Source organism: Trachurus trachurus (genome assembly GCF_905171665.1).
Source record: "Trachurus trachurus genome assembly, chromosome: 18".
NCBI lineage: Eukaryota > Metazoa > Chordata > Actinopteri > Carangiformes > Carangidae > Trachurus > Trachurus trachurus.
In genome coordinates, this window is record NC_139909.1 from 18,292,026 (window position 1) to 18,319,845 (window position 27,820).

The 27,820-nt window shown below is 44.2% G+C and overlaps 1 protein-coding gene across 1 annotated transcript in view; it reads right to left on the reverse strand.

Annotated features, from left to right (window-relative positions):
• Positions 1 to 27,032, reverse strand: part of arap2 (ArfGAP with RhoGAP domain, ankyrin repeat and PH domain 2) — a gene marked incomplete at its 5' end in the record, with an annotated part of 124,155 nt that extends 97,123 nt beyond the window's left edge. Inside the window, 7 exons of the mRNA XM_083992981.1 lie at positions 5,893 to 6,013; positions 16,045 to 16,114; positions 17,171 to 17,533; positions 18,898 to 18,962; positions 19,297 to 19,364; positions 24,065 to 24,147; positions 26,233 to 27,032. Coding sequence (XP_083849107.1) covers positions 5,893 to 6,013; positions 16,045 to 16,114; positions 17,171 to 17,533; positions 18,898 to 18,962; positions 19,297 to 19,364; positions 24,065 to 24,147; positions 26,233 to 27,032 — 1,570 coding nt within the window. The remainder of the gene's footprint in view (positions 1 to 5,892; positions 6,014 to 16,044; positions 16,115 to 17,170; positions 17,534 to 18,897; positions 18,963 to 19,296; positions 19,365 to 24,064; positions 24,148 to 26,232) is intronic.
• Positions 27,033 to 27,820: the final 788 nt, after the last annotated feature.

Sequence of the window (27,820 nt, forward strand, 5' to 3'; positions counted from 1 at the left end):
ATCAATTGCTAAAACACCAATACGGAGAAGTTAAAACAAATCAAAATATTGCATTATGGGCTGTATGAAATCATGATTTTGAAGCACACAAAGTAATGACATTGTGTTTGTCAGTCATGGTCATAAACCCACATAGATCTACAGTTCCTCTCAGCTCAGGAGCGTTTCAAGTGCCTTTCAGTACACCGTTTTGGTTTTACAGGCCCCAACTTTACTGTTTTAGTTCTGTCTCAACACTTCTGTTTCCTGGCAACTGGGTTTAGCAAAAAAAAAGTCCTCAAAACTTTAATCTGCACATAAACACAGTGGTGGTACAGGCTGAAGCAGAGATTTATTTTTTTTGATAGAGTGATAGAGCTCAATTAAGCTGTTTGCTAACATGTTAGCCATAAAAACGCCTCATGGTGCTAATAAGAGCTTGTTCCACTGCCCCCATGTGGCCAAAAAAAGTCCATTCATGCACATTTAATGAAATGTGGGGAGGCTAAAAAACACACCACTCGGTAGTAAAATGTGAAATGATACCGAGTGAAGTATGTGGTACAGTTACTCCCATCCTGTGTCCGCCCGACTTTATATATTTGCCATCATTTTCTCCTTGGCCTGTTCCCAACCATCTTGTTTTTCTTCCTTACGTCTTCTCTCTCTAACTCTCCTCCCTGTCATCTCAAACAAACCTAACATGTGTTACGAGCAGGCTCGTGGAAAGGCAATTGCAAAACGCATCAGAATACAAATCATCAACTTTTTTTTTTCTTCTTCCCCCGCTCACAATAAATCCCATCTCGTCTCTCGTCGTCGCGTGTTTATCTGCATCCTCCTCCGATACACACTCCCTCCTTGTCCTGACCGGTCTGCATCACTCTCCGCTGTGTCTCTTCCTGCCAAACTCTCCTTCCCTCTCACTTTTTTTTCCTCCCCCCTCCATACTGGTGCCACTAGTCGCTGCATCACTCCCTCCTTCTCCTTTCTTCTCTCGTTCCCTCTCTCCCCCGGCCTGCCTTCCTTCCTCCTTCCATCTCTCCTCTCTCAAGCTGACAGTACCTGAGGGAAGAGGCCACCTGCGGACCAAGTGGAGAATCAGCCGACAGCTGTGTGCACACTCTCTCCAGTGGCCTTCAATTATTCACTCACTTCTCCCTCCCTCCTCCCCCTTCTCCCTCTCCCCATCTTTACTGTGCCCTTTTCATCTCTCCCCGCCGTCTCTGCCTTTACCTCTCTGTTGCTTTTTCACAGCGAGCTTGCGTGTCTGCCTGTCTCGCTCTATCATTCCTCTTATTCCCTCGCTTAATCCCTTCCTTCCCCTGTTGCTCCTCTCCCCTTCTCTTCTAACCTTCCTGGGTGCCTTTTAACACTCTCCCACACTCTTCTGACCATCACTCCATCATTTTCTCCCCCTTCCTCACCCCTACTGCATCGGCCCAGCAGCTCCTTAACTCCACTTCACTAACCTACTCCTTTCTCTTTGCCTCTGTCTCCTCATGTCTCCCTCTTTCTCGTGTGTTTCCCAAAAGATTGATGACTCTCCGCCACAAGGCGAGTGGGCCTGTTTAAAGATGCATGAGGTGATGAGGCCAAGTTTTCTCCTCCCTCTCTCCCTCTCTTTCTCTTCTCTTTCCCCTCCCAACCCTTTCTTCTGACGGCAGCAGCCGCCACCGAGAGAGGCTTCCCACTGATCCCAGCCGGTCAGAGGCCACCTCCAAATCAGACAGCCCTCCCAGCTCTTGTCAAGATGGCTGAGTGTGACGTATGACGATCAACCGGCAGACAGCGTGATAAATGATGCCGCTGAGGACTGCGACTCATAAATGGACAAAAAAAAAAAAAAAAAGCTGGCAGTCATCGATATGATGATGCACTGAATCGACAGGGAGAGGAGGGAGAACCGCTGGTGCTCAGTGTGGTAAAAATAAATGAAAAAAGCTTGAAGTTTGAAGGGCAAGTTGTTGGTGATATTGCTTTTTTTATGAAGCAGAGCTGATACATAAGTGTATAAAAGAGTTTGAATGCAGTTTTTGAACTGGATAAGGGATCATAATAAATGCATATTTCATTAAAGCAGAAGTAAGCGACCCGGTCATTTTCGCTAATGCTGCGTTCCAGGCAGGCTTTTGAAATCGTAAATTACAGCTTCAAGTCACAACTTACGACTTTGTAGCGTTCCAGGCAACCCACTCATGTTTTTCCGACCTGTTTTACCTGTGAAAGTCACTATAACGGCCACTCGTAACTTCTGACCCGTGAACTCGTACCAGATCAAACTGATACAACTTCACAGGTTGGAGTTACGAGTTTCCTTGAACGCACCATAACAGTCCTCGTCCCTACGTCGCCACATTCACGGCGTCCCTTGGCTGCACACACAGCCCTGCATGCTGTTCTCTCTCCTCATTGGATAAAAACTGTAGGATACGATAAATGTTTTCTCCTCGACTCAGAGCAGAGCAGAGGGACTGACAGACCCGTGTTTCGGTCCAAACACTCTATGTAAGTGATTGCTGTCGGAAGATATAACTATTTAAGACTTATATTAACACAAATATATCACTTACTTCTGCTTTAAGAAGTGCCATAAATAGAACACAAGAAGAAAACAAGGCCTTTAATTTGTGTATAAATAACTGCCTCGGGCGTTACACCGTCTGTATTTAGTGTCTTAGGTAGAATAACTATGTCGCAGAACAGTTGGTTGAAGACAGCTGACTAAAAAGAAGTGTGTATATATAGCTAGTTAGCACTACAGAGAGAAAGATCATCACTGGTGTATAGACCCACCTGTATCAGGACACCTGTGCACCTGCCTATCCATATAGTTATCCAATTAGCCAATCTTGTGGCAGCAGAGCAGAGCAGTGACTTTGACTGTGGAATCTTTTTTGGCGCCAGACGGGGGTTGGTTTGAGGTTTTTTTTTTTTTCCCCCATTTCCTGAAACTGCTGATCTCCTGGGATTCTTGTGCACAACAGAGTTGAAACTTTTCCAACATCTTGTTGAATCTGTGCCACGAAGAACAGTGGCTGTTCGGAGAGCAAAAAGGAAGGCCCTGCCTGGTATCGGTGTTGCATTCCTAATAAAGTGCTCAGTGAGAGCAGAAAAAAAGCTATATCCACTACTGCCTACAGTGGCTGCCGTGGTGCAAACACTCAATACTCACTTAAAAAAACTAGAGAACTAAATTCGAGTTCAGTGTAAATATTGTCCATTTTAAAGGGCCTATGAGTTGATTTTTTATGTTAATCAAAACCAGCATCACTGGCAACCAAAATCATAAATTCTGTCCAATCAGTAACCAGACATAACAGTCACATTTCACTGGCCACAGGTTTCTAGTCTATTGAAAATCTACACAGTATCAAATGTGTAAATTAGTTTATTTTGGTGATGTTACCTTTACGTAAGGTGCGTTTCCATTTTTACCTAACAACTGACACAATCACATACTGTATGGCTGACACCTCTCTATATACTGCTGTTAACCTCAAATGGCTGAGTGCTTCTTTAGATCAATAATTACTCATGAAAGCCTTTATGAATTACCATAAATGAGGAGCTGAACAAAGCATAATCAGAGTGCTTTTCATAGCATTGACCACTGAGCTTCGATAGAAAAGTAGCTATAGAGCTCAGGGCCATTAAGAGCCTTATACATGAGATGTTTAACTCTATTTATACATGTGTATGTATTGTATTTGTCTGCTCACAGTGTTGCCTCAATAACCTCTTCACTGCTGGCTTACAGGACACTGACTGATGGAGAGGTATGCCTTAAATCCAGCTTGATGTATTACAGTCTTTAGTGTCTTGGCTAATTCAAACTGAGCCCTGAGAACTAAACGACCGGTTGCATTCATCAAGAGCAATAAGCTGATGCTCAATACCAGTGATGAGCAGGTCAAATATTGATGATTCTATTCCTGGCTCAACAGATGTCAATATGTCAATAACTTGCATTGAGGTCTCAATGATCACGTCGATAAAGATCTTTCAGTTCAATCTGCGCTCACATATTCACACTGTACCGCACAAGGGAGTCAAAGGTACTGAACGCAATAACCATGCTAAACTCAATTTCCCCCCGATCTCACTTATTCACATGAATCAAAGGGCGGCCGGTATCTGACCCCAGAAACAGACCCTCGATTAGTAAATGAGCAGTGTGACCTGAGCTGCCTAATAGACTGCCATCAAGCAGACAGGAGGTACCGAGTGGAAGGTGTCGCTTTCCCCTCTCATTAAGGCCGACACGGACAGAGCTTCCAGCCGGAAGAGGATAAGCAGAGACAACTCTTTACTCCATTTTGTCTGACACAGGGATAAAGAGAGGAAGGTGGACGGAGGTCTATTAAAAGGGCAGTTCCTGGAAGATTGGAGATTGTGTTCATTTATTCCAACCTCTTACCTCGACTTCATATCATAGGCTCATGCTGGGACATTAAGCCACAGACATCTACCTGGGCAGCGTGGAGGCCTGCACACTCGGTCATACAGCATCAGTATTGGCTAAGTATCCATATTGTGATGTCTGAACAATACCGAGTAAATGTGATTGGCAGGAATAGATTGCCTTGAAGACAACATTTGTGCTGCCATTAGAGTTTTGGTTGTTTTTTCACCTTGACAGTAAAATGGGACTATCAATATAAATTGTATGTCAGTGTTAAGTTTTTAGCTTTAGTTAGCATAAATAATAATCGGCTGTTTCCACATTGTAGCTTCAACTTTTAACCACTACACAAACAAAAATGTGAGATCGCCAATTTGTGGTTTTAAGAGTCAAGAGAGTCAAGAGGGAGAGGTTGTAAGTGTCAATTTGGATTTTCTAACAAAGAAGACATTACCTATTCATTTAGTACTTCTATGCAGCATCAAGGACTGTAGCACTAGATAAATAGTCAGTGAGTTCAGGTTTTGGTTTTTGTTTCTGTAAAGACATAATGGCACCAAACAACTGCAGGTTGCAGTGCACAGTCATAGTAAACCACCTGGTGCTGGTGTTTGATACGAGGTCAGGACAAAGCTCCTGCACCACATGTGGTTGTGTGGTTTCAAATTTTGTTTTTGTTTCTTTTTGTACATGCTAAACTAACAAGCTAGAAAATTTGATTTCAGAAGTGTAGCAAGGTGGATTTATTTTTTCTTGACTGGTTTCAGTCCAGGGTTAAACATGTCCTGAAGGCATATTAGATTCAAATAAGAGACTGTAGATAGAGTTTTAAGTGTTTATTATGGAGCTATAGAGATGCTAACAGGCTAACCAGCAGCTGTATATGTAGGAGTGACAGTGACAGAAAAAAAGTCTTTTTTTTTCCAAAAATGCTAAATTATTCCTTTTAAAAATACAGCACAGTCACGAGCCAGGTGTCACCCCTACCTCCAGTCTTTATGCTAGGCTCGGCTCCATACAGAAAGGAGATTGATATTGATATTTTCATAAACGCTTTGAAAGAAAGCAAAGAAGGACACACTTCTATGCAAAAAGATACTTTGCAAAAGGGATTTTTTAGCAATAATGACTCATAATGTCCTTTAAAGGGAGAGAAGCAAGAAAAATAAAATGGCAGGGAAAAAGGAAAGAAAGAGACCAAAAAGAAAAAAAACTGAGAAAGAGGTGGGACAGATGATTACCACAGAGGCATTTACAGTAGAGAGTGAGGTAAGAAATGAGGGAGACAAAAGAGAGGGAGGGGAGGGGAGAGGGAAAGGACAGAGAGAGAGGTGGGGAACCGGAGGAGAGCGAGAGAGAAAAACAAGGCCAGACAGAGAATCAGACAGCCAGAGTGACTGAGGCAGACTGACAAGCAGAAAGAGCAGAATGAGTCGCTGATAGATGACAGACAAACACTGCATGAGAGAAGAGAAGGAGAAAAAAAAGGATGCACTTGTTGTACGTACCTTCTCTTTCAGCCCGGAATATGAAGGTCCGGAGGGAGGTGACTACCTCAAACTTGTTATCTCCCAGTCCTCGTACCTGCCTGACAGCGCTGGCCAGGATCATACCTTTAGAGTACATCTCCTATACAGGGAGAGAGAGAGAAAACGGATAAGAGATAAGAGCGCTATAAAAACACACAAGTTCACAAACACAAACAGCTTCATGCATGCTTGTAACGTTATTGAATTCTTGGTTATTCCCATTATCTGCATCCGTGGACCCACAATCACTATTTTCCAGCGCACTGTTTGCATCAATAGATGTGTAATTCCGAGCTGTATTACCGTCGGCTATGATCGCTCTCAATTTGAAACACCACTGACAGACATCCTCAAACTAGCGCCATAACCCATCAATACAGCGTCAGAAATAGCCCCCCCCCCAACTCTGTTCCCTTTCAAACAATAACTTTGATAAACGGTACAGAGCTCTCGGAAAAAGCTGCGTTTGAATCAAGAAACGGAAAAATAAGCACACGGTATCTTTTCACACGAGTTGCGTACTGGCTATACCAAGCCAGCGCTCGCTGCTTTGCATTGATTTGATCTTTGCATCAATTACTTTGGCTTTGAAACATAAAAGAAAACTCAAATTACGAGCTTGAAACATGCAGAAATTGAAATGGACGTACAAGAAATGAACCTGTGTTATACCAAGGAAGCACAGAAAACAAGAATAACACACACGCTCGCTCGCTGCTGCCGTTTGGGCATTAGGAGACATCGTAAAAAAACAAATCTACAAGCTGAAAACAAACTTCTCAAATATTTAAAAAGAGGCATGCACGCCGTACTGGGGGATTTGGGGAAAGCACAGGAAGTGCTTGTTGGGTAAAGTGGGATTTGGCTGTGTGTGTATTGTCTCATTACCCCCGTGTTTTCCCCTAGCAGCTCTGGTGGAGGCATCCAAATAAGGAGGAATTTGCACTGGAGGCTCCATGACCCTCTTTACGGTCTCCCCTGACAATGGCAATTAAAGTACTGGGTCGTCGACAATGTGGAAAAAGAGACAGAAGGGGGCGAAAAAAGTAAAATACCGGTAATCAAAAGCTCAATACTATCACTAGGGCGAAAGGAGGCGCCATATGATCGGTATTCAAACTGTAATGTGGCAAATATGTCAGAAAAATGTCCTTAAAGTAGTCGGGGAAAAGCCGAGAAGATCTCAGACTGTAATGTTCTTGCAGCAGAGTGAACTGGGGGACAGTACATTATGCTTCTGTAGCGGTGTGAAAATCACTGGGTTATAAAAAAAAAAGGGGGGAAAAGGGGTCGCTGCAGACGCTGCATTATTCATGTCGATAATGTCATTATCATTGCAAAGTATGAAAAAAAAACAGACATGTCTCTCTTTTTTCTTCCTCTCTGTTGCTCTTCAACTGGCTTGACCTGAATTTTGATTTCCTGCGGCCCTGAGCGACACGTCACGCGTTTCCTCTGCCGCCGCCGCCGTCGTCGTCATATACCGGCGCGAAACAGTGGGAAGTGAGCAAAGGAAGGATGAATGGAGGGAGAAGAAGGAGAAGAAATAACCAAGTGAACTTCTGACTCCTCTCTCACCATTGTTAATTAAGCCCGTGACCTTGCCATCTACAAAAAGCCTATTTCTAGAGACCATACAGCCAAAAATATACCAGCCTGCATAGTCAGTTAGAGAGAGGGAGAGAGCGTGGGTGGAGGGGAGGAGCGAGTGGATGGATGGATGGATGGATGGAGGGAGGGAGGGAGCATGAATTGAAAAAAAAATACAGAAATTAGGTTTGTGTGAAAGGCCAAGGAGAGGCTGCAGTGGGGAGTAAAAAAAACACAAAATGGAAAAGCAAGAGTGAAGATCTCTAATCATGACGAGAAAGAGATGCAGAAGAGGGGCGGGGTGGGGGAAAGGGAGGCGTGTGTGTGTATTGTGTGTGTGTGTGTGTGTGTGGGAAAAGAGAGAGACATCATGTAGAAATGAAGACGCCTAAGAGGGTCAGGGAGGGGTCCTTCTCATATTAAAGCAGGATGTTAACAATGGAAAGAAGTGGCTCAACCTAATTACCGACAGCCAGCCTCGTACATTTCTCTCCCCAGGAGTCTCGCACCAATATCTCCCCTCTTTCTCTCTCTCTAAATTTAGACAGAAGTTAAAGGAAGGTGAGGAAAGGAGGAACTCAGCATGTGTGTGTGTGTGTATGTGTGTTGGATGAATTAGCTTGGTGGCTGGCTGCGTTGCTGATAATTATACCCCCAGTATGGGTTAACGGTAATTAATTGTTTTAATTCTAGTTTTGGGGTCATGACGGAAGAGAGTTGCTTAATTGTGAGTTGTGCATCTGTAAATACTCTGACGGCAGGAAGTCAGCCGAGAGAGAGAGGCGATGAAAGGAAGCGGTCAGCGTTAAAGACGGCGGATTCAGACAAACAACAAGCGTGCACTTGGGGCCCGCCCGCCCACACACACACACACACACACACACACAAACACACACACACGTAATGTTTATAGACTAATCTCAAGAGGACGGACTGCCAAGGAAGCAATGAGGCCTAACTATCTCTCTTTCTCCAATAACAGACACACCTGACTCACCTCCCCCTGCCACAGATCTCTCCCTCGCTCCACTCTTTCTTCCTCCCTCCCTCCCTCCCTCCCACTCTCCACTCTCTCACTCCCACATCCTTTCGTTCGAGCCTCTCCCGTATCGCTACCTCTCGTTCTACCCTCCCAGCGTTTGTCCTCTTCCACCCCCCCCCCCCCCACCACCACTCCTCTCCCCCTCCGCCCTCTTGTCATTTCGCCATTTCTGGAGCTGCCTCTCTCCTGCGTGGATGGCTACGTCTCTTCTTTTTTCTTTAAAAAAAAAAAGAAAAACAACAAACAAACTGGTAAACTTCAGGAAACAATTAAAGCCGAGCAGTGGAGCTAAAGCCTACAATAATGGAGGTGTGGAGAGAGAGGCGAGGGAGGAGGGTAAAGAGGGTGGAGAGCTGTACCACCAGGATGGAGTCGAGGCTCTGGCGGCAGGTTTTCAGTAGAGGCACGAGGACACCAACTGGATGCAGCGGGAAACTGCATTAAAAAAAAGAAAATGCTTGTGGGCAATAATGCAGCCTTGATCAGTGTTTCAATGAGCGGGATTTGCTTAAGGATCTTTGGAGGATGATGCTCTCTGGGCGAGTCCAAGTCTCAAGTCTCGTCAAAAGGAACTTCTAACTCTTGGAGGCCTTGAGGGGAAGAGCCAGTTAATTAGAAGCAAGTGAGCTGCAAAATCTTCCAGGCCTCTCTGAACGCTGACCATAAACATCACCACTTTTTTTTTTCAAACATGTGCTAATAAAGCAATTTCAGTTCAATTGCACATGTCTACTAACTGAATATTAAAAGTCTATCACAGTCTCTAGACATTAAGGGAGTCGGCTCTTAAAGCGCTAAAGTCTCAGTTCTGGATTTAAGAGCGCTACAATCCCAAGGGTCGAAGGTTTTTGCTTAAAGCTGCTGTCACCAAGTAGTTTTTGGTTGTTTCAGAGCAGCAGAAACAAGCTGTAAACAAATGTTTTATAGCTAATATACTAACAGCAAAGGTTAACATCTGAGACTGAAGCCAAAAGAGAAGTGCTAAAATCACTTCACTTCTTTAAATGGCTGCTTGAGTCAATCTCCATAGACTCCCATGTTAAACTGCCCAACTTTACAGAGGAAATAATATAACAGGTTTACAGCCTAGTGCAATAACAGTTCAGGTCTCGATGACCGATTTCCTCCTATTACTGTATATTATTATTTTTACACAAGTCACATGTTTAAATGTTATCAGAGTGTAATGTATAATTGGAGATGTGGTCACTTTGAGTGAGTGTAGGCTTCCCACAAGCTGGCAATCTAGGCTCAACGCGCGCCCCTACTGTTTGACCATTTATGGATTCACCGTGAGATTAGAGGAGTCAGATATACGGTATGGCAACCGTGAAACGGCCCCACTCTGAGCTTCAAGACTGCGCTTCAGAAAGCCATAGGTTGCCTCCATCCTTATTTAGAGTCTAGGGCTTAGTTCCACATCTATAAACAGAGGGGGGTTCAACATAAACCTTTATTGTAAAGTCATATATGCGTCCACTCCTGAATATCTGGCCACTGAGCTGCTGAATGCTCCTAAAAATATGATCACATAGTTTGCGCCCTGTTGTAGTGATCACAATGAAAAGGAAGCACGAATAAAAGAAGGTAAAAAAAAAAAAAAAAAGAGAGAGTGAGAGAGAGGCATTTTGGGTGTTGCGGAGAGCGCAGGCATCTTGGGAAGACACAGGAGGGAGTAAGCAGAGGAGCTTTCAGGCTCGGCAAGAGAGAGCTTTGCAGCGTCAGATAGACAGACAATCAGGCACACCGAGTCACTCAAAGACTGATCCCCGATCCTAAAGCCTCATCTCCCCTTTGGCCTCCTCTCCAGCCTCACCCCCCCCCCATCTCCCCCTGTCCTCTCATCCCTTCATCCCTCGCAGCCATCCGCCTCACTTCCTCCCCTCACTACCCTGAAGCCAGGCTTTGGACTGTTTTCACAAACACACATCATGCACACGCTCACACTATCACACACACACACACACAGAAAAAGACGCACACATGACACCACATCAGGACCCTGTAGACTACATCCCATCCCAGTCCCAAAGCGTTCTCCCAAGTCAATCCTGGTGTTGACGAAATCAGGCGAAAGGGGTGATTGATGAGACGGATTGGATACACCGCTGTAGAGGGAAAGTGAGACTGAGGATCTCGCAACTCTCCCACGCCACCTCCGCTACCCCGATGATGACATCACCGCGGCCAGAGACCTTCAAGCTGCGACTGTGATTAAGTGCGATTAGTTCTGTCTGGGGTTGACAGATCCCACCGGATTTCAAACTAGAAGAGAGTTTTCTGGCTGTTGAAAGTAAAAAAAATAAATAAAAAAAAGAGAGAGAGAACAAGTATGGGAATGTTTCACTGTGGAGGCATTTTTGTTTTCGTGTAAACCTACAAAAGACCGAACAACGTTTTCTCCAGTAGAAGCAAGATGTTAGCTAACGTTAGCCACCAGGAGCTACCAGACAGACCAGAGCAGGCAGGACTGAGGTTCTAGCTGCACATTCTGAGCATACTGAAAAGAACAAGGTTGTTTTTTTATTGCTCAACTGAACTTCTCATGTGTAACTAGAAAGAAAAATGGAAATGGAAAAAATGTCCACAGGTAGTGGAGTAGAGGTATTTATTATGATCTTGACATCAAGGTAAAAATGATGAGCAGCACAATGCAGTGGTGAAACTGAGCAACGCGGCATGTGGTGATTTTCACAGATAGGCAAACTATGCAAACCCCACCGCAGAACCAGAAATCACAAACTCAATGTGTGATTAAGTTGTTTAATAAAGTACCACACTAAAAGACACGATTGTGTGCTGCCTGTCTTTCCTCCTAAGCTCAGAGTCTCTCTCCTGCGTCTTGCTGCCCTCTACCTAGACACCTTCAGCTTTACTGCATTGAAAACATTTATAAATATAGTAACTGTGCAAAACTGTATCAAGATGCTAAAAAAAATGTATGTTAAATGGTAACTGGAAATATGTAAACTTGGATTTTACCAAAATCAGAACTTGCATGAGCAGTGAGACAGACCAGGGTTTATGTGAGCTAACTCAAACCCTGACCCAGAGGAGGCCATTAAAAGCTGCTCCACGTTGACTGTACTGTGGTCAGTCTAGGGGAGAAATGATTCATTTGTTCATTTACTTGTTTTTGCTTTGCCTTCGCTCTGAGCTAACGTGCTGCTAACCGCTAACTGCTAAGAATAAAAGACCAGCGTTGGAGTAGGTAAACAACCCAAGCACACACACAAGACACGTGGTACGTTCATGTTTACGCTACTCCCGATTATAAAAATGAAACTCTGAGAAGAAATGAAACTTTAACAATGGAGACACACACGACGTCATGCAGTACACAAGTGCATGGGTTATTTTTAGCGCTGGTCATTTCCTTTTATCATTTGTATTTACAACTCTCTGCAAGTAGGCCTAACTGATTTTGAAAATGAAGCGTAGCTGCGGTAGAAAACTACGACAGCCTTTTTAGCTAAAACTTGTGGCATATACTAGGGCCTATACTGTAGGTCAAGGTTTTTCAGCCTTGGGATCGGGACCCCATGTAGGGTCGCCTGAAATTAAAATAGGGTCGCCTTAAATGTCTAGTATTTGATTTAAAAAAAGTTACTGATAAAAATAGTTTTTTAACTAATGATTATTCTTTTTAAAAATTATGATTAAAAACACTATTCACAATCTTAAACAACAGCATTCTATACTTTCACGTTCTCAAATATAAATTGAGTTCAAATAAATTGCAGCAAATATCTGAGCTGGTGCATCTTGATTGACGGCACGGGGTCACCAGAAATTAGTGATGTCAAAATGCCAAAAAAGGCCGGAAACCACTGGCCTGTGGACTGAGGTGTGGTCCCATTCACATAACAAACGCGAAAGCACGCCTCAGTATGGCCTCTCTGTGTCACTAACATTAACAACCTATAATATAGTTAGAGTCAGCTGAGATTAGTTGACATTTACTCATGTGGCCAATGTTTTTTATCCGAAGCGGAATACCAGTACGCCTCAGTGTAGTAGGAAACCTCAGTGTAATATTAAGTGCTACATCTAATTAGTACGCACAAGGAGGCTGCATTACACAAGTGCAGCAAAAGCCCATAGTGAGCGCTCAGTGCTGGTTAGACATGTTAAAGTTTTAGGAGGGGAGGTGCTCCGCGGAGCAGGAGACGAGTTTTCAAGAGATCCTTGACGATAGCTCTGATGGGATTCACTCTCTCCACCATCAGGAAACCACAGATGAGAACAGTGAGGACTGAGATTGCCTTGTGTGCAGGGGATGATGGGATCACCAGACGAGGAACATGGTGGTGGTGGTGGTGGTGGAGGAGGAGACGGAGCAGCGGGTTGTTTCCAGGAGAAGACGAGAGCAGATCCAGAAGTTCCTCTTTTTTCACTTTTAATCTTGATACATGTAAATCAGTATGTAATGATATACTAAATATGCAAACGAGTGCACAAACATTATCGAGCAGCAACATCTACTGACTGTTTTTTAAGGCAGTTTTACTGTAGCTGCTTTCCATTGAAAATTGTTGGCAAAATTGCTCGTAGCTGGAGCACCTGAGAGATGAGACGGAGACAGTATCCATTTAAAGCGCAACAAGATATGTGGGCTGGGGAAGGAGGGAGGTGGTGTATTCACACTCAAACACACACACACACACACACACACACACACACACACACAGTCGATGCTTGCTTGTTTTTGTTGAATATCACAGTAATTTGCTCCAGTTGCAGATCACTCCCGTGGAATAATGTTGTAATCACTACAACTCCTCCGAGATCAGCTGTGTAGATTCCGATCCCCCGTGTCAACATGACAAAATAGGAGACACAAAAAGGTGATGTAGTGTAAGCGGCAATTTTTTCTAGTCACACACATACACACAAAAACACACCAAACACATGTCTGCGCTGTGAGTGAAAGCGAGCCACCGACTCATATTTCAATTTCCGACACAAAGCGGCGGTGAGAGACTTCCTCGCAATCTTCCTCTGCTCTACCGCCGGCGCTCGCCCTGCGGAGGTGGCACCGGGTGGCACGCGGGGTGGCAACGAGGCCTCAGCTGGCCACATAAACCAGGGGAGATGACAGAGAGATTGTGTTCGACCTCTTCGTTCACCCGAAACATGATGAAGCCCTCTGAGGGGGAGAGTCACATTGGCAGGATGACTTTAAAAAAGTCTAAACAACAATCCCCCAGCAAAGCAAAACTTTCATCTTTCCAAAAAAAGTGTCGTGCCTACGCCAACAGTGACACGGGACTGTAAAGTGCTGACTCGCTGGCCTCCCTGCCGATTGCCGCTCTGCTGGCAACCGAGCGTGTCCTGATAAATAAAGCAACAAATACAATGGAAAGAGAAAAAACGAGGTGGGGGGAAGGGAGAGGGAGAGACAGACAGAGCGAGCAGGAGAGCATGGAGGGCTATAATTAGTATGTGATTAACGAGCAGGCTTCAGACAGGTCCCACATCATTGATTGTGATGTTGTGCAATGCTGCTGCAGCGAAAACAAGCCGGCCCTGGGAGGGGGGCGCCGAGGTCACAGCTCACACACACACACACACAAACACGCCGAAAAATGTGTTTTGTTCAGAGCGCGAGATACATCCAACGGTCATTAACGAGAAGATGAAGGTAAAGCACATTATGTCGGCTAGGTTGCGGCCTCATAAGATTCGCAGGAAAACAAAAGATCCAAGCATTAAATGTTGTCTTTTAATAGAAACTGTGCAGACTTTATAATTCTGCTCATCCTGTTTTCTAGGATTTAATCTATTTTGTGGAAGCTACTTACTTCTGTTTAGGGAAAATTCAATAAAGAGTTGTGACACATACTTGAGTTGTGTAATTGATCATAATAAATGATCTGCTTCTACTACTGTGCCTATTTTTGTCAGTGTTACAGCATTGTTGAGTAATACTGTAGTGCCGTTTAAGAGGAACCTGACTGGAGTCTGCAGAAGACCTCGATACTTGTCGACTATCAAAAGTTGGCATTTTCATTTTACCTTCTCTGTAATTAGATATTTCCTCATCCAAGTCGGAAAAACATTAAGATATATCTTTTCAGTTTAGCGGTTTCCTTGCACCACATTATTGCAGTGAGGATACTGAGTGAAAATTATTTAAAACACTTTGCACTGGACATTAAAAAAGACAGAAATCTATGCAATCAGTGGGTACTGTCTCATTAACTGAAAAACGCAAAGTTGCAAAAGAATTCATACATTCAAATGAGGTGGGGTTTTTTCCCAGACTGTTCGACAAAAGCAGCGTTTCGCAAAAAAAAAAAAAATTGAAACGGAAACTCTTCTTTCGCATTCAAGCTGTGGCACCTGCCGTATCGCGCCCCAGGGAGCCGGTTCCAACCAAGAGGCAGACTGCCGGAAATCCATTGTCACATTTAATTGGAATGATAACGCGAGTCGCAAGACATTGCATTGGCACTAAATTTGAAAGATGTCAGACCCCTACCTCACAGCAATAACATAATATTGGAGGAAAAAAAGAACGGTGCAGACTTGATATGTGCTGTAATGGATTACACGACTCATTAACGAAGGCGTCAATTAAAAAAAGTTTTCAAAAAACGGCTCGGTGGTTCAAAAAAGGACAGAACGTGGTCACACAAAGAATTTCTTTTAGTGAAATTTCAAAAATATTCAGTCAGTTTTTGCTTGATTGGCTCAGTTGATGAGCACTGTTTTCTTTTTTTTCTCCCGGACCAGTTTATAAGTGTCGGTGCAGATCAAAAGAAGGTCCCCGACTTGAAAACAACAGATGGGAACAAGTGAAGGTTAAACTGCCATCTTGCTCGCATCTCCCTCTCCAGTTTCTGCTCTCTCAGCCCCCGTACTCTCGTCCTGCCCCAACTCCTTCTCCCTCTCATCCCTCCCTCCCTCCCTCCGCCTGCTCTGATGATGAGGCGGACGATGCTAAGCGAAATTTCAAGCTCGACTGTCAAGACAGAGGGAGTATGAAGAGAGGTACGGGGAGGGAGAAATGCTGAGGGAGGCAAAAGCAGAGAGGAGGGTGCGCTCTCTGGCCCCATCTCTTTCTTTCTTTCTCTCTCTGATATCTGGTCAGGTGCCAACATCAATGTACTTTACTGTATGGCTGGGCGGGCACAGAGAGCGCTGGCCCGTCATGCGTGGCGTAATGTCGCTCTGTCCTTGCTCCCATTCTTTAGCCTGCCAAGCTAATGATGATGATGATGACAATGAGAGGGGAGGAGGAGGAGGAGGAGGAGGAGGAGGAGGAGGAGGAGGAGGAAAGAGGAGAGAGAGAAGGGAACACTTAGGAAACTTGGCTCGGCTGCTCGTGGTGTAGATTTCTGTGACGGAGGGATGAGATTGGCGCGCGGAGGCTGAGAGTGTGTCAGCAACCGAAAGGGGGAGGGTGAAGTGCGAACATTTGTGCGTTAAAAAAAAAGGCTTCTGGGAGTATTCGCAAGTATGTGCTGTTTTGTGTTTTGTTTTTTTGTACCCACCTTGTCATTGTTGTAGTAGGCCAAACTCTCACCGTCGAATCGCACCCACCTCCTTTGGAAAACACATTTTCTGAAGAAAAAAAAAAAGGTGAAAAGTTGATGTGAAAATGTGACATGAACCCCCAAGTTGAATCCATCTGGCTCAAAACAAAGTCAGATTTCAGAGCAATAAGTTACGGAACTGTAAAAAAAAAAAAAAAAAAAAAAAGAAGAAGAAAAAGAGGGAAAAAAAGGATATAAGAACAGATCAAGTGTCAACACAGTAGGCCAGTAACCAAATCTGCTCTGAACAGGTACTCATATTTCATTAAGAGTGCCACTGATTCATTAATGTCAAGAGTTGTATCAACAGCTGCCAATTAGCATAATCAAAACAAATGGATACTTTCAGATTGAATATTCAACAGCCCTAGGGCAGTTTGCCAAACCTATGCAAATGAAGAGGCGAAGGAGAATATGAAAAAGGAAGCTGGTGATTGATAGCTCTGGCTTCAAGCTACGGTGAAACACACAGCACCTAGAGACTCTGGCCTTCCTGGCAAAACTATATTTTCTTTCCCAACTACAGCGAAATAATGAACAATATAGCGCCGTGCGTCTCAGCTGCACAGTGTTATTTCTCCGCTTCCTTTTTTTTTCTCCCCGATCTTTCCGATACTGCTGTTCGCTATAGAAAGATCCTCCTCTGGGCTTCTGCATCTAATACCATTTATCAGTTTTAAATAATCAAAAGATAGATCAGAAGACACACAGGGGAGGTGAGGTGACAAGGGGTGGGAGTGTGCAGAATGGAAACCGTCTGCGTGGAAACAGGAAGCAGTGGTTGTAGCGCTGTGGTTCTCAGCCACTTAACAGGCAGTGGTAAGAAGTGTATTTTAAGCTGTTTGGGGCGAGAGGTTGTACACTAAACCCGAGTGAGAACATGCACTGATATTAATAGAAAATTAATATTTTATGATCGTCAATCTCTACGCAAGTGTGGAGCTGCATTAAAAACTGGCGGTCGTGAGGATTTCATGCAGGCCTGCGTAGCGTTACATCAGATAAAGAAGGAATTTCTAACGTCTCATAATCTGAGCTGAATCTTGAATCACATTTCCCGATCCGAGGCAGCGCTGGAACTCACCCTTGAGGCGACAGTTTGTCCAGCCAGCCCACTTTGAGCACCTGGTGTTTGGGGGCTCCATAGAAGCATGCGTATGGAGAAATATCGGGCAATGCGTTCCCGCTCCCGCCCCCCAGGGCTTCTGCAGGCTCCGAGTAGAGGTCACACTCCACCATGATCAAGGATCCATCCTTAGGGCCGGAGGCAGCTGGACCGACAGCAAGAGTTTCAGGGGCCGGGGTGAAACTTTGGTCCGTGATGGCTCGCGGCAAAATGCTGACGCACTCGTCCACTGTCGAGTACTCGTCTTTGTAGGGGTCTGGGAGAGATGGAACCGGTGGGGGATCTTTTTCCTTTGACTCTTTCTGCTTTGGTAACTTTTTTCTGTACGAGAACAGATGACATAACGCGTTAGATGGCGAAAAAACATACATCTACTCATGTAAAACTGATGTTAGGATTCATGAATAGATGGCAGGAAGAAGAAGAGTTGGGGGATTTAAGTAGTGTCACTGGGAGGTGTGGCTGGATGCTTACTCATTATTTACTATTAGGTACGCATTAGAACTCATTACATCCTCTAAAGCAGTGGTTCCCAACCTTTTTGACCCCATTTTGACATCACAAATTTCTGGCGAATCACGTGACTGCAGCTGTCAATCAAGATGTGCCAGCTCAGATATTTCTATATGCTGCATTTTATTTGAACTCGATTTATATTTGAGAAAGTGAAAGTATAGAATACAGTTGTTTAAGATTGTGGTGTTTTTAATTGTAACAATAATTAGTTTTAAAAGTTTTTCATCAGTAATTTCTTCTTTTTTTTTTATCAATTACTAGACATGTCAGGCGACCCCATTTGAATTTCAGGCGACCCCACATGGGGTCCCGACCCCAAGGTTGAAAAACACTACTCTAAAGACAAATACTAAAGATTATGAACGTCATTACAGAAGTTCTTCGATGTTCGTTTTGGTTAACTGCATTCTTATGTAATCTATGCCCATTGCAGTACAGTTACCATTAGTTACTGTAGTTCCACATTCTGCTAAAACACACTTCCACGAAGTAGCTGAGCAGCTCACCACAGAGAACAACTGCTGTGTGGTTATTTGTTGCAGTTCATAATGTAACCATTGTAACCACATTTTCTCTTGTGCCCATATTTAATAATCAAGATGCAACATGTAAATTAGTATTATTATTATTAAGTCAGTGTGATTTTGAACTGAGTTTCCGCTAAGCTATTAAGAGTGTAAGGAAGTGAGAGTCTTGCTAATCTTCACACCTAACCTAACTCTTCTCTCACCTAAATATCACACTACTAAAGGCAGTATATGCATCATGAATACTCCCCTCAGATCACCTCCACTACTTTTACTTGTATTATGTTCAGTGGAGCTCAAGGCCTGACCCATCTTTGTGCTGCCAACACCACATCTGAATACTGACCGTTAAAGGCGTCAAACCAAACTGTGTGGAGATGAAATGATTCAGCGGATGGAGCTTCAAAAGTGGTGAAAACCAAAAGCACATTGTTGGTTGTTGTTGTCCTACTTTTGGAACGCATGTGCACTTACACATACGTAGGGCTACTAAACAGTCATAACATTTTATTGTATGCAATGTTACACTGAAAGTACAACACTGAACACCATCATTATTGGTCAGTAGTTCTCTTTTTTGAACATGTGAATTTCTGTTTTTTCCCAGTGCGTAGGATGGGACAGTCCATTAAAACACCATACCTGTGCTTCTTCTGCTTTATTATGTCCTTAAACCCCTTCTGTAAACCTTCTTTACCACCTTGGTCCTATAGAACACAGAAAAGAGAGAGATTAGCATCAGATGGAGAAAAAAAAGTGTCCATCTTTCAGTCAGACACTGTTATCTTGTTGCTGCACTCAGCTATGTTAACTTTAGTGGCTTGGTGACATTTCTATTAACCTCAGGGAGGGCAAAGTGAAACCAGTACATTTTCCACTCTGTTTTTTGCGTGACAATATTAACAGTGAGAGGGAAGTCTGCTGTTATGTGCAGGCTGTGGCTGAAACACGGCCGATAAGTGTTGAAGATCTGAGAAATGTCCTGTTCCTCTTTTGCTACGCGCTGTCCACTAGTGGGAGTATGTGTGGTGTGTGTCTTACCGCGCCGCATTCAGGGCTGTGGAACAGGAACGTTTCCCCGTAGGGAGCGATGGGCGTTTGAGGTGGACCTAGAAAAAGGACACAGAGACAGACAACAATGGTGGTTATTGTGATGAACCTTGTGGAGGCCTGAACGTGATGCTTGAAGAGTAAGGAGCTTAACAGGATTGTTCCGGTTGAATCTGAAATCACTACTGCCCTTTGGTCATTGATCTAAATAAATGTGTCAACCTTCGATCCATGCATGCAGTAAACCAATTAAATTTGGTTTTAGCATGCCCTATCTCTCTTCACTTGGCCCTTTTCCACGCCACAACTAGGAGTGCGATTCTCCGCAAGTCTGTCTTAAAGGGATAGTTCAACATTTTGGCAAATTGGCCCATTGCCATAATCGCTAGTACAGTAGGTTTGTTACCTTTATTTGTTGGCGCAAGCTATTTTTAGAACGGCGGAGCAGAGCCGTGTGCTGCTCAGAGCTACGCTACAGAGGCCAGTGTTTCCCGCAGCGCTTTCCTGTTAACAAAGAGCTGCCGCCTAAACTAACGTCTTAAAAAAAAAAAAAAAGGAGCGATATTCGCCGCCCCCCCCCCCGCCGACAGGACAGACACCACCTTAACTAACAAATTTTCTGGGGGAAACACTGAGAGGCTAATGGGATTTCTTGGTTTCCCTCATCAAACTCATCAAATACACAATCCAACAACTCCAAAACGCTCTGGTGGACAAGTTGTGACCTGCACATTCACAACGCTATGATAATAACGAAACGTTACAAGACAGAGTTGCTTTAGAGGTGAATTCATGCAAAACCACTGATGCGCGTTGCCTTCAGGGACAGTTATTTGGCAAGCAGTGTATTTACCTCGAAAACAACTCCGTCTTGTAACGTTCTGTTATTATCTCATAGCTTGGTGATTGTGCAGGTCACAACTTGTCCACCAGAGTGTTTTGGAGTTGTTGGATTGTGTACAGTATTTGATGAGGGAAACCAAGAATCCCACCGTATAGCTCTGAGCAGCTCGCAGCTCTGCTCCGCTGTTCTAAAAATAGCTTGCACCGACAAATAAAGGTAACAAACCTACTGCTATGACTATAGGGATTATGGCAATGGGCCAATTTGCCAAAATATTGAACTACCCCTTTAAAAACCAACTGAGTCTCTTCCAAGGCCAGTTCTCCGTCTTGGCTCCTGGACGAGGGGAAGACGCACAGAAGAAGACGACGAAGAAGAAGCGGCAGAGCGGAGAGAGAGACTTTGGCCAGACACTATTAGTCTGGAGACCCGGGGCCACCCTGCGTGGGCTCCTGCCTGTCTCGGTGAAAAATGACACCACCCTCTCCTGAGGTTTGTGAGGGCCAGAAGACACCGCCACGGGGGCCAGACACACACAACATAGACACCGGCGAGAGGAGGGGGGGGGGGGGGGGGACAGACAGCGGTGCACAAAGATCGAAATATACCTCCGACACATGAAGATGCCTTGAGAGAAACCGAGACATAAAAAAAGGATGGCCGGTCAGATGAGCCGGAGTCTCACACTCGCACCTTTACCGTGGTGAATGTACTGCTTTTTAAAGCTTTATAGACACACAATCACACAACAATGCGGGGCCATTACAGAAGGGCACGAAGGGCATATACCAGACTTGGTACACTTTATGAAGGGGTCAGTTTATTTGATGATAGAATCCGCCGCAACACAGAGGCCGCTCCCTCTCGCTGCAGACGGGGCTCGCCGGGCAGATGGCAACCATCAATCATCATCTATCAGCTGACCTTCGGGCCGCTCGCGATTCTCTCCTAGGGCCACAGGACGCCACTGTACTCAATTCCTGTCTGATTCTCTTCTATTCTTCCCTCACCGACTCCATCTCCGGAGTCCGCCTTTGTTTCTTCTCGGTCGAACCACGCCGCTTTGCTTCCTTTATCTGCTCACGACCCCGGCTCGCTCTGGTGTCGCGGTCTGCGGAACGACCTAAATGTAACCATCAGCCCCGGAGTTGCAGAGGAGAGATTGATTTTGTTCTGAATGAGGCATCCCTTGCTTTTAAGTCCGGGAGTCACAGGTCAGTTTGTTTCTAATCACTGATCTGTGTCTCTCCCACTGTGAGCATGGAGAACACAAAGCTGCCACCGACTGAATTCAAATTAGAAAAAATGTGCAATTTCTGAAATCTAACAGTGAAAAGTTCAAGTAAAGAAAATTTTCAAATGATGATAATAATAATAATGATGTTGACAGTAATTGTTGTTATTATCATATTTTTCATGTTGCTTAACTACTTTTTTCACTAGTATATCAGGTTTGCAGCTGAACAAATGTAGTTTATACACAGATTTTGAGCTATTGTACTGTAGTTAGCCAGCCCACTCTGTCATATAGAAACCTGTTGGCTAAGGATAAAACATACAGTAAGACTGTGATTAATGTTGGAGGTAATGAGACTTTATTACGCCAACTGGAGGTCAGTGTGTGTTTATTTGCAAAGACAATGCTGAAGTTTTCTCTGCCGCTCGCCTGGCTAATCTGATAAGCACTGGCATGTACTGTAAAGCTGCATGTTACCATGATTTTCAGTCAGTTTCTGTATCAATGCTAATGTACAACTGAAAAAATATGAAAAATACTCACATCAGTGAAGGTGAAAAGGGTTACATTTGGTCTTTTTTTGTCATACCATTCATCATTAAAGGTACATTGTGTAGGAATTACTCCCATCTAGCGTTGCGGTTGTAGATCGCAAGCAACTCAATCGTATTTTTCATGCTGCATTCACGTGAAATTGGGCAGACAGCAGACGGACGACAGCCGCTGCACGTAACAGCATAAACAAGCCTCTATGTAAGCAAGTGGTCTGTCACACGTGACAATATGTTGTGAATACAGCATCAGTGTAACGCTCCATTCCTCCTCACTGCGTTACCGCGGTGACTTTTCACTGACGCCACCTCGACCTGAGCCGTGGTTTCCTACCGTCACGCTGCCACTGAACGTAAAAACATGGCGAAACGACATGGCAGCCAGCACTGAGCTTACCCACTCCATGTAGATATGAATGATATGAACAGCAAATTCAGAGCTTATCGGAACACTTCAGTTTGTTGATGGGGGTGATTACTGATTAATGAAAAACATACTTTTGAACGAAATAATCGATTTTCGTGAATAGATAACAGGAGAAGTTACACAATGTCCCTTTAAGGACATATTGGACTAAAACAGACAGTATGGCTTCGAATGACCTGTACGTTTAAAAAAAAGAACATTTACTTTCACAACTGAGACTTGTATTTTCCTCTGGCTACTGAGGTTGGCACTTTAAGTTCCGCTGCCCACGTGGTGTGAGAGTGTGTGTGTGTGTGTGTGTGTGTGTGTGTGTGTGTGCGTGCGTGTGTGTGTGTGTGTGTGTGTGTGTGTGTGTGTGTGTGTGTGTGTGTGTGTGTGTGTGTGTGTGTGTGTGTGTGTGTGACAAAGGTCATGCCAGCCATCATTGCATAAACGACACAGAAACAACCACACCACACATACATTTCTAACTTTAGTGTACACTGTAGTGTACCTACGAAGTGTGTCACTTAATAAATGTATGCCACTATGATCAAAGGCACTGCGAGGTAAAAGTGCTTTAATAATTGAATATTCTACCAGGCCCGCTGCGTTGCTAAAGCTGCTGAAGAAGCAATACACTGAAACCTGTTTCTGCAATGAGATTTTTCTTGTGAAAGAAACTTATTTATGAGAGGATGTGTGAGGGTGTTAATTAAAATTCTGCCAGCCGCCAGTAGCAGGTTTTTTGATTGAATACAACAATCATTGTGCGAGACTATAGTGCACATTTTCTTAAAGTTGTGGATCTCATCTTGGAAATAAACTCTTCAAATATGCTCGGGTAAAAATGCTAGACCTCGCTGTGAAGGGAGATTTAACTTGCGAGTCGAGCTCCCCGTCTCCCTGCTCTGGGACCGCCTCGCCTCCCTCTCTTCCTCCGTCTCTCAGCCTGTTTTGCATCCATCTCCTCTTCCTTCCTCCCAACCTACTTCACTTGCCTTGCCTTTTTCTCTCTATAGTCTCACTCCCTGTCTTGTTCCGTACAGAGAAAAAGTCGGCAAAACAAGGCCTGCCGAGAGACCGCGGCGGTGAAGGAACTCGGAACAAGAACGAAAAGGGGAGGCCCAAAAAAAAAAGTGTGAGGGGAGATGAATCTGTTGAATCCACAGCATGAGATAATGTCACAACATGGTCAGATATCATCTGTAAGAGACTGACATGTTTACCACACATCCATAAAGACTATGGTGGTCACAGAATGGCGTTGCGTAATCCTCGGAGAACGCGTCTAGCTCGGCACAGCACGCAGCTCACGTAGTATCTCATCAGATGAGGCACGAGGGTCGACTAAGCCCGGTAAATACAACTGGGGAGGAGGCAAAATTCAAAACATATTTGTTCTAGTTGTACTACAAGAGCGTGTGTTGTTAGCAAAGTTAAACAACTTCTGAAAAACTTTTGGCGAGCCGGGCGACAGGAATACACACTAGGGTCTTGCTGAGGGACAAGATGTGAGGAGGCATATTCCCTGTGAGATGGAACGCTTGAAACAAGGGCAGCGCCACTTTCCCACGACACCCCCTCCACCCCCCACCTACGCACTACCCTCATCTTTTCTCCCCTCTTTCATCCGGGCAAACAACAGCACTGCTGACTCTACTGCTGAATGAAATATTCATGGCAGAGATGAAGCGGGCGCAGCTGAAAAGACTGTGTACCTTTCTGTATGCCGTTTGCACCGGTGGGACCTTCGGAGCCAGTTAGGTGTTCAGGGCTGGCTGTTTGCGCCGGTGGTGTGCTCCTGTGGAGGAAGGAGAAATCAGTGAGTTGGAACCAGTACAGCACATGGGTGGGGGTGGAGGAGGGGGGGAGGTACTGTAATACCGGCTCACACGTTAGAGGCCTTCACAATAGAGACCTCACAGTTAGTTCAAAAGCACAACAATGTATAGTAATGTATGTGGGATGGAGGAACTGAATATAACATTAGTTGCCTTGGGTTCTCCATCGTGTAAATCTGAATACAAAGAAAAAATATAAAATCATGCGTGCCAATGGCAGCATACAAGTGGATTTCTACAGGTGCTCTTCACCTTGCTGTGCTAACCTGTGTGATGAGCTCTCATTGAGAGAAGAGATATGCTTATTCACTTTCTTGCTGAATGAGATAGAGAAAATCAACCATCACCAGGAATATCACTTCATATCATATCTTACAATAAATTTGAGGCTAAATCTGGAAGTTAAAACTGCTTACAATAAGGTCTGGAAACAGGAAGGAACAGACTGTGTCCAAAGGTAATTGCCCTCATGTCCACACAGTGAGAAATGTGGGGCTGAACAATAGGGGCAGATATTGTCATGCTACTGGGATTGCAGTGTCAATGCTTATTTTTTGCTTGATCATGTTATTTTTGTTGGAAAAATGATTGGTTGGACAGGGCTTCTCTATAAGAACACAATATTTGACTTGTATCAAAAAATATTGCAGCTCCTGCAATTTGAAAGCTGCACATAGGAATATCGTGATGTTGATTACATTGCAATTAAAGGGACTACAAGGATTTTCGGAAAGCAAAGTGTTTTCACAATACATTTCCCATGAGCCTCCAAGAATTGCTCCAACAGAAAGGCAACAGCTATTTGACTCTTTTTTTTTGTTTGTTTCCATTTCTAAAACCTCTTTTCTTCTACTAAAGTTAGCATGCTAACCTGCTAGCTACAGCACCCAACTTTAATGTCTTGTAAACACAACACGTCATGGGTCCAGACTAACCTTTTTTTTAAGCACAACTGCAGAAAATGCTGCACACTGTAGGCTAATTGGACTTGCAAAGCAAATATTCATTTCACATTGTTACTGATAAATACTGATGATGATCCTCATGGTCCTCTAAATCAGGATTTGCCTCTGGTACTTAGGGTTACCAGGGAGAAAGTATGCATCCATTGTTCGCTTAGCCAAGGTCAAAATTACTGGTTGCACACACAGAATAGGTGAAAAATTTACTTGCACTGTCTCAGTAGTGATGTGCAGTGCTCCAGACTGACATTGACTGACATTGAAAAAGACTTCGGTCGAAACGTCTGTCCTGCCTGCCTGTCCTACAATAAAAAGTTAAAAGGAGCTGATTGGAGGGTGCTGGTTTTCTCTTCTCTTCAGTGCTCCAGACTGCCCATAAAATTATCACCTACTCTCAACAACAACAAAAAACACATTTGGCAGGAGACAAACTTCGTATCACACCATGGTCACCACATCCTTTTTACCTGTGATGTTTTAAATGTATGAACACTTCTAAATTGTGCTGTGGTTCAGAGATACTAGAATATGTGGTCTCTTGTCCTCCCAAACACAGCACAGAAAGACAACACATCGAGACTTACTGCCAAAATAATATACACAGATGTTTTTATGTATAGCACCGAGAGACCACAAAGAGGGGAAGCAGCTAAACTGACACGTACTGTCATTATTCATTTGCTGTATCCCTCTTTTATGCTTTTATACAATTTTGCCTGCCTTCTGTTATAACACCAACCTGCCCGGGGACTGCAAATGAATTTGCACTTCTTTTAATCACGTTGATATTAATTAATGTAGTCCCAGATAAATAAATTAATAATGTGAAGCAATTGTGTTTCTTTTTGTGCAGATGAAATTAACATGTAAATTAGTGAGCATTATAGCTGCTGGTCATGGACTTTTTTGGACAGAGACAAACTAGGAGCTAGTAGTAGTTTCATGTTTACCATTACAGATATGAGTGGTATCAATTTCTCATTGAAAAGCTTTTTTTTTTTTTCTCAAACTATGTCCCCTAACTAAACCTCAGGAGGAATTGTGATGAGCAAATCATTTTAATTAACTTAAACAGGCCTTTACCTGTCCTGAAATGGTAACATGTTCTGTTGTGGGATTTCAGGAACGGGCCGGTGCCTCAGCCTGTAGGAGCGTGTGAGCCGTGGACCTGCGGGAACCTTAAAGCTGCCGGCCTCATAGATCGAGTTTTCCACCATTTCACCCAGAAAACTTCCATGGTCCTCGTTCGGCGCCGGGTAGGGGAGCTCGGCAGAGCAGGGGGCGGAGTCTGTGCTAGACAGCGAGGGGTCCTCCGAGCCGATTTCCCAGTCGGAAGGCGTCTCTGAAATGCAGATGGACTCGCTGCTGCTACTGGAGGACACAGACGGAGGGATGCTTGCGTGTGAAGAAACGGAAGTTTGGATGTTCTGGGGATTACGCGGGGCTGGTAGAGGAGGGCGGATGTACCCCTCCTCCATTTCTGTTCCCAGTCCCGCCCCGGGAGGCAAAGTCTGACTCCCCTCCGGTTCGTAATCCATCCTCTCCTTCGGCTGATGATGATGCTGACATGAATTCCCCCTCTTTTTGTACTTAAATATATGCCTCGGATGTGGCACCGGCTTCCCATTCTCCCCTTCCTGTTCCTCCCCCTCGTCCTCTCCGCCGCTGTGACGCTTCACTCCCAGCGCTTCCAAACTGCGGAGGATGCGCCTCCGATGGCCCGTTGGAAACACTCTAAGCCCCAGGAGGCCTTCCTCTGTGAGGTCCTTGCAGTCTCCCAGTGTTTGGTATCCTCCCTGCTGGAAACATAGGTGATACTGGGACAGGCGGAGGGTGGACAGCCACTCCGCAATCTCCTGGCTGGGCTCCGGAGGCTCCAACATGGTGCTTTAATTCCACATCTGCCACAGCAGGGAGACCTTTAGAAGATCTAGTGGTCCAGCCTGAAACCCAACACACACAAACACACAAAAGATGAAAATAAGTGATGGTTAAAGAGAAAAGCTGTAAGTTAGGCAGCTGCATGCACCATCAAACAGAATGTAATCTTTAACTTAAGATGACTCCACTCTTGTACCACAGACAGGATTATTAACCTTTGAAAGATCCATTAACTCAGGCAGGAATAATTTAAAATGTGTGTTAGGCTCCAATGATATTCATTTTCCTACAAGCCCAAATTATCCAAAGTGGATATTGATTTTGTCTTCGGGGGAAGTCTCGCAGGTGAAAATTTAAGGGTTGAATTTCAGCTCTAAATATCACATTGATGGCATTTATCATCTGTAGCTGTGGAAATATGACCTCATTAACGGAGCAGTTTGACATTTTGGGAAATACATTTATTCACTTTCTCACCAAGAGTTAGATGAGAGCAGTGATACGACTGTCCCAGCTCTCCGTTAAATAAGGCTGAAGAATCTTTGCTTAGCTTAGCTTAGCATCGGGATTGAAAACAGGAAGATAATGTTAGCCTGGCTCTGTTTAAAAAACAAACAATCTGCCTACCTGCACTTCCAAAGCTTTCTAATTTACATGTTGTGTTTATTTCGGTGAATACATACAAAAATCGAATCACAAGGTCAACAACTTGAAGCTGTGTTCATGACTATTTGAACAAATGAGAAACAGCATGTTAATTAGGACGCTTTAAAATGTGCCGATTTCATTT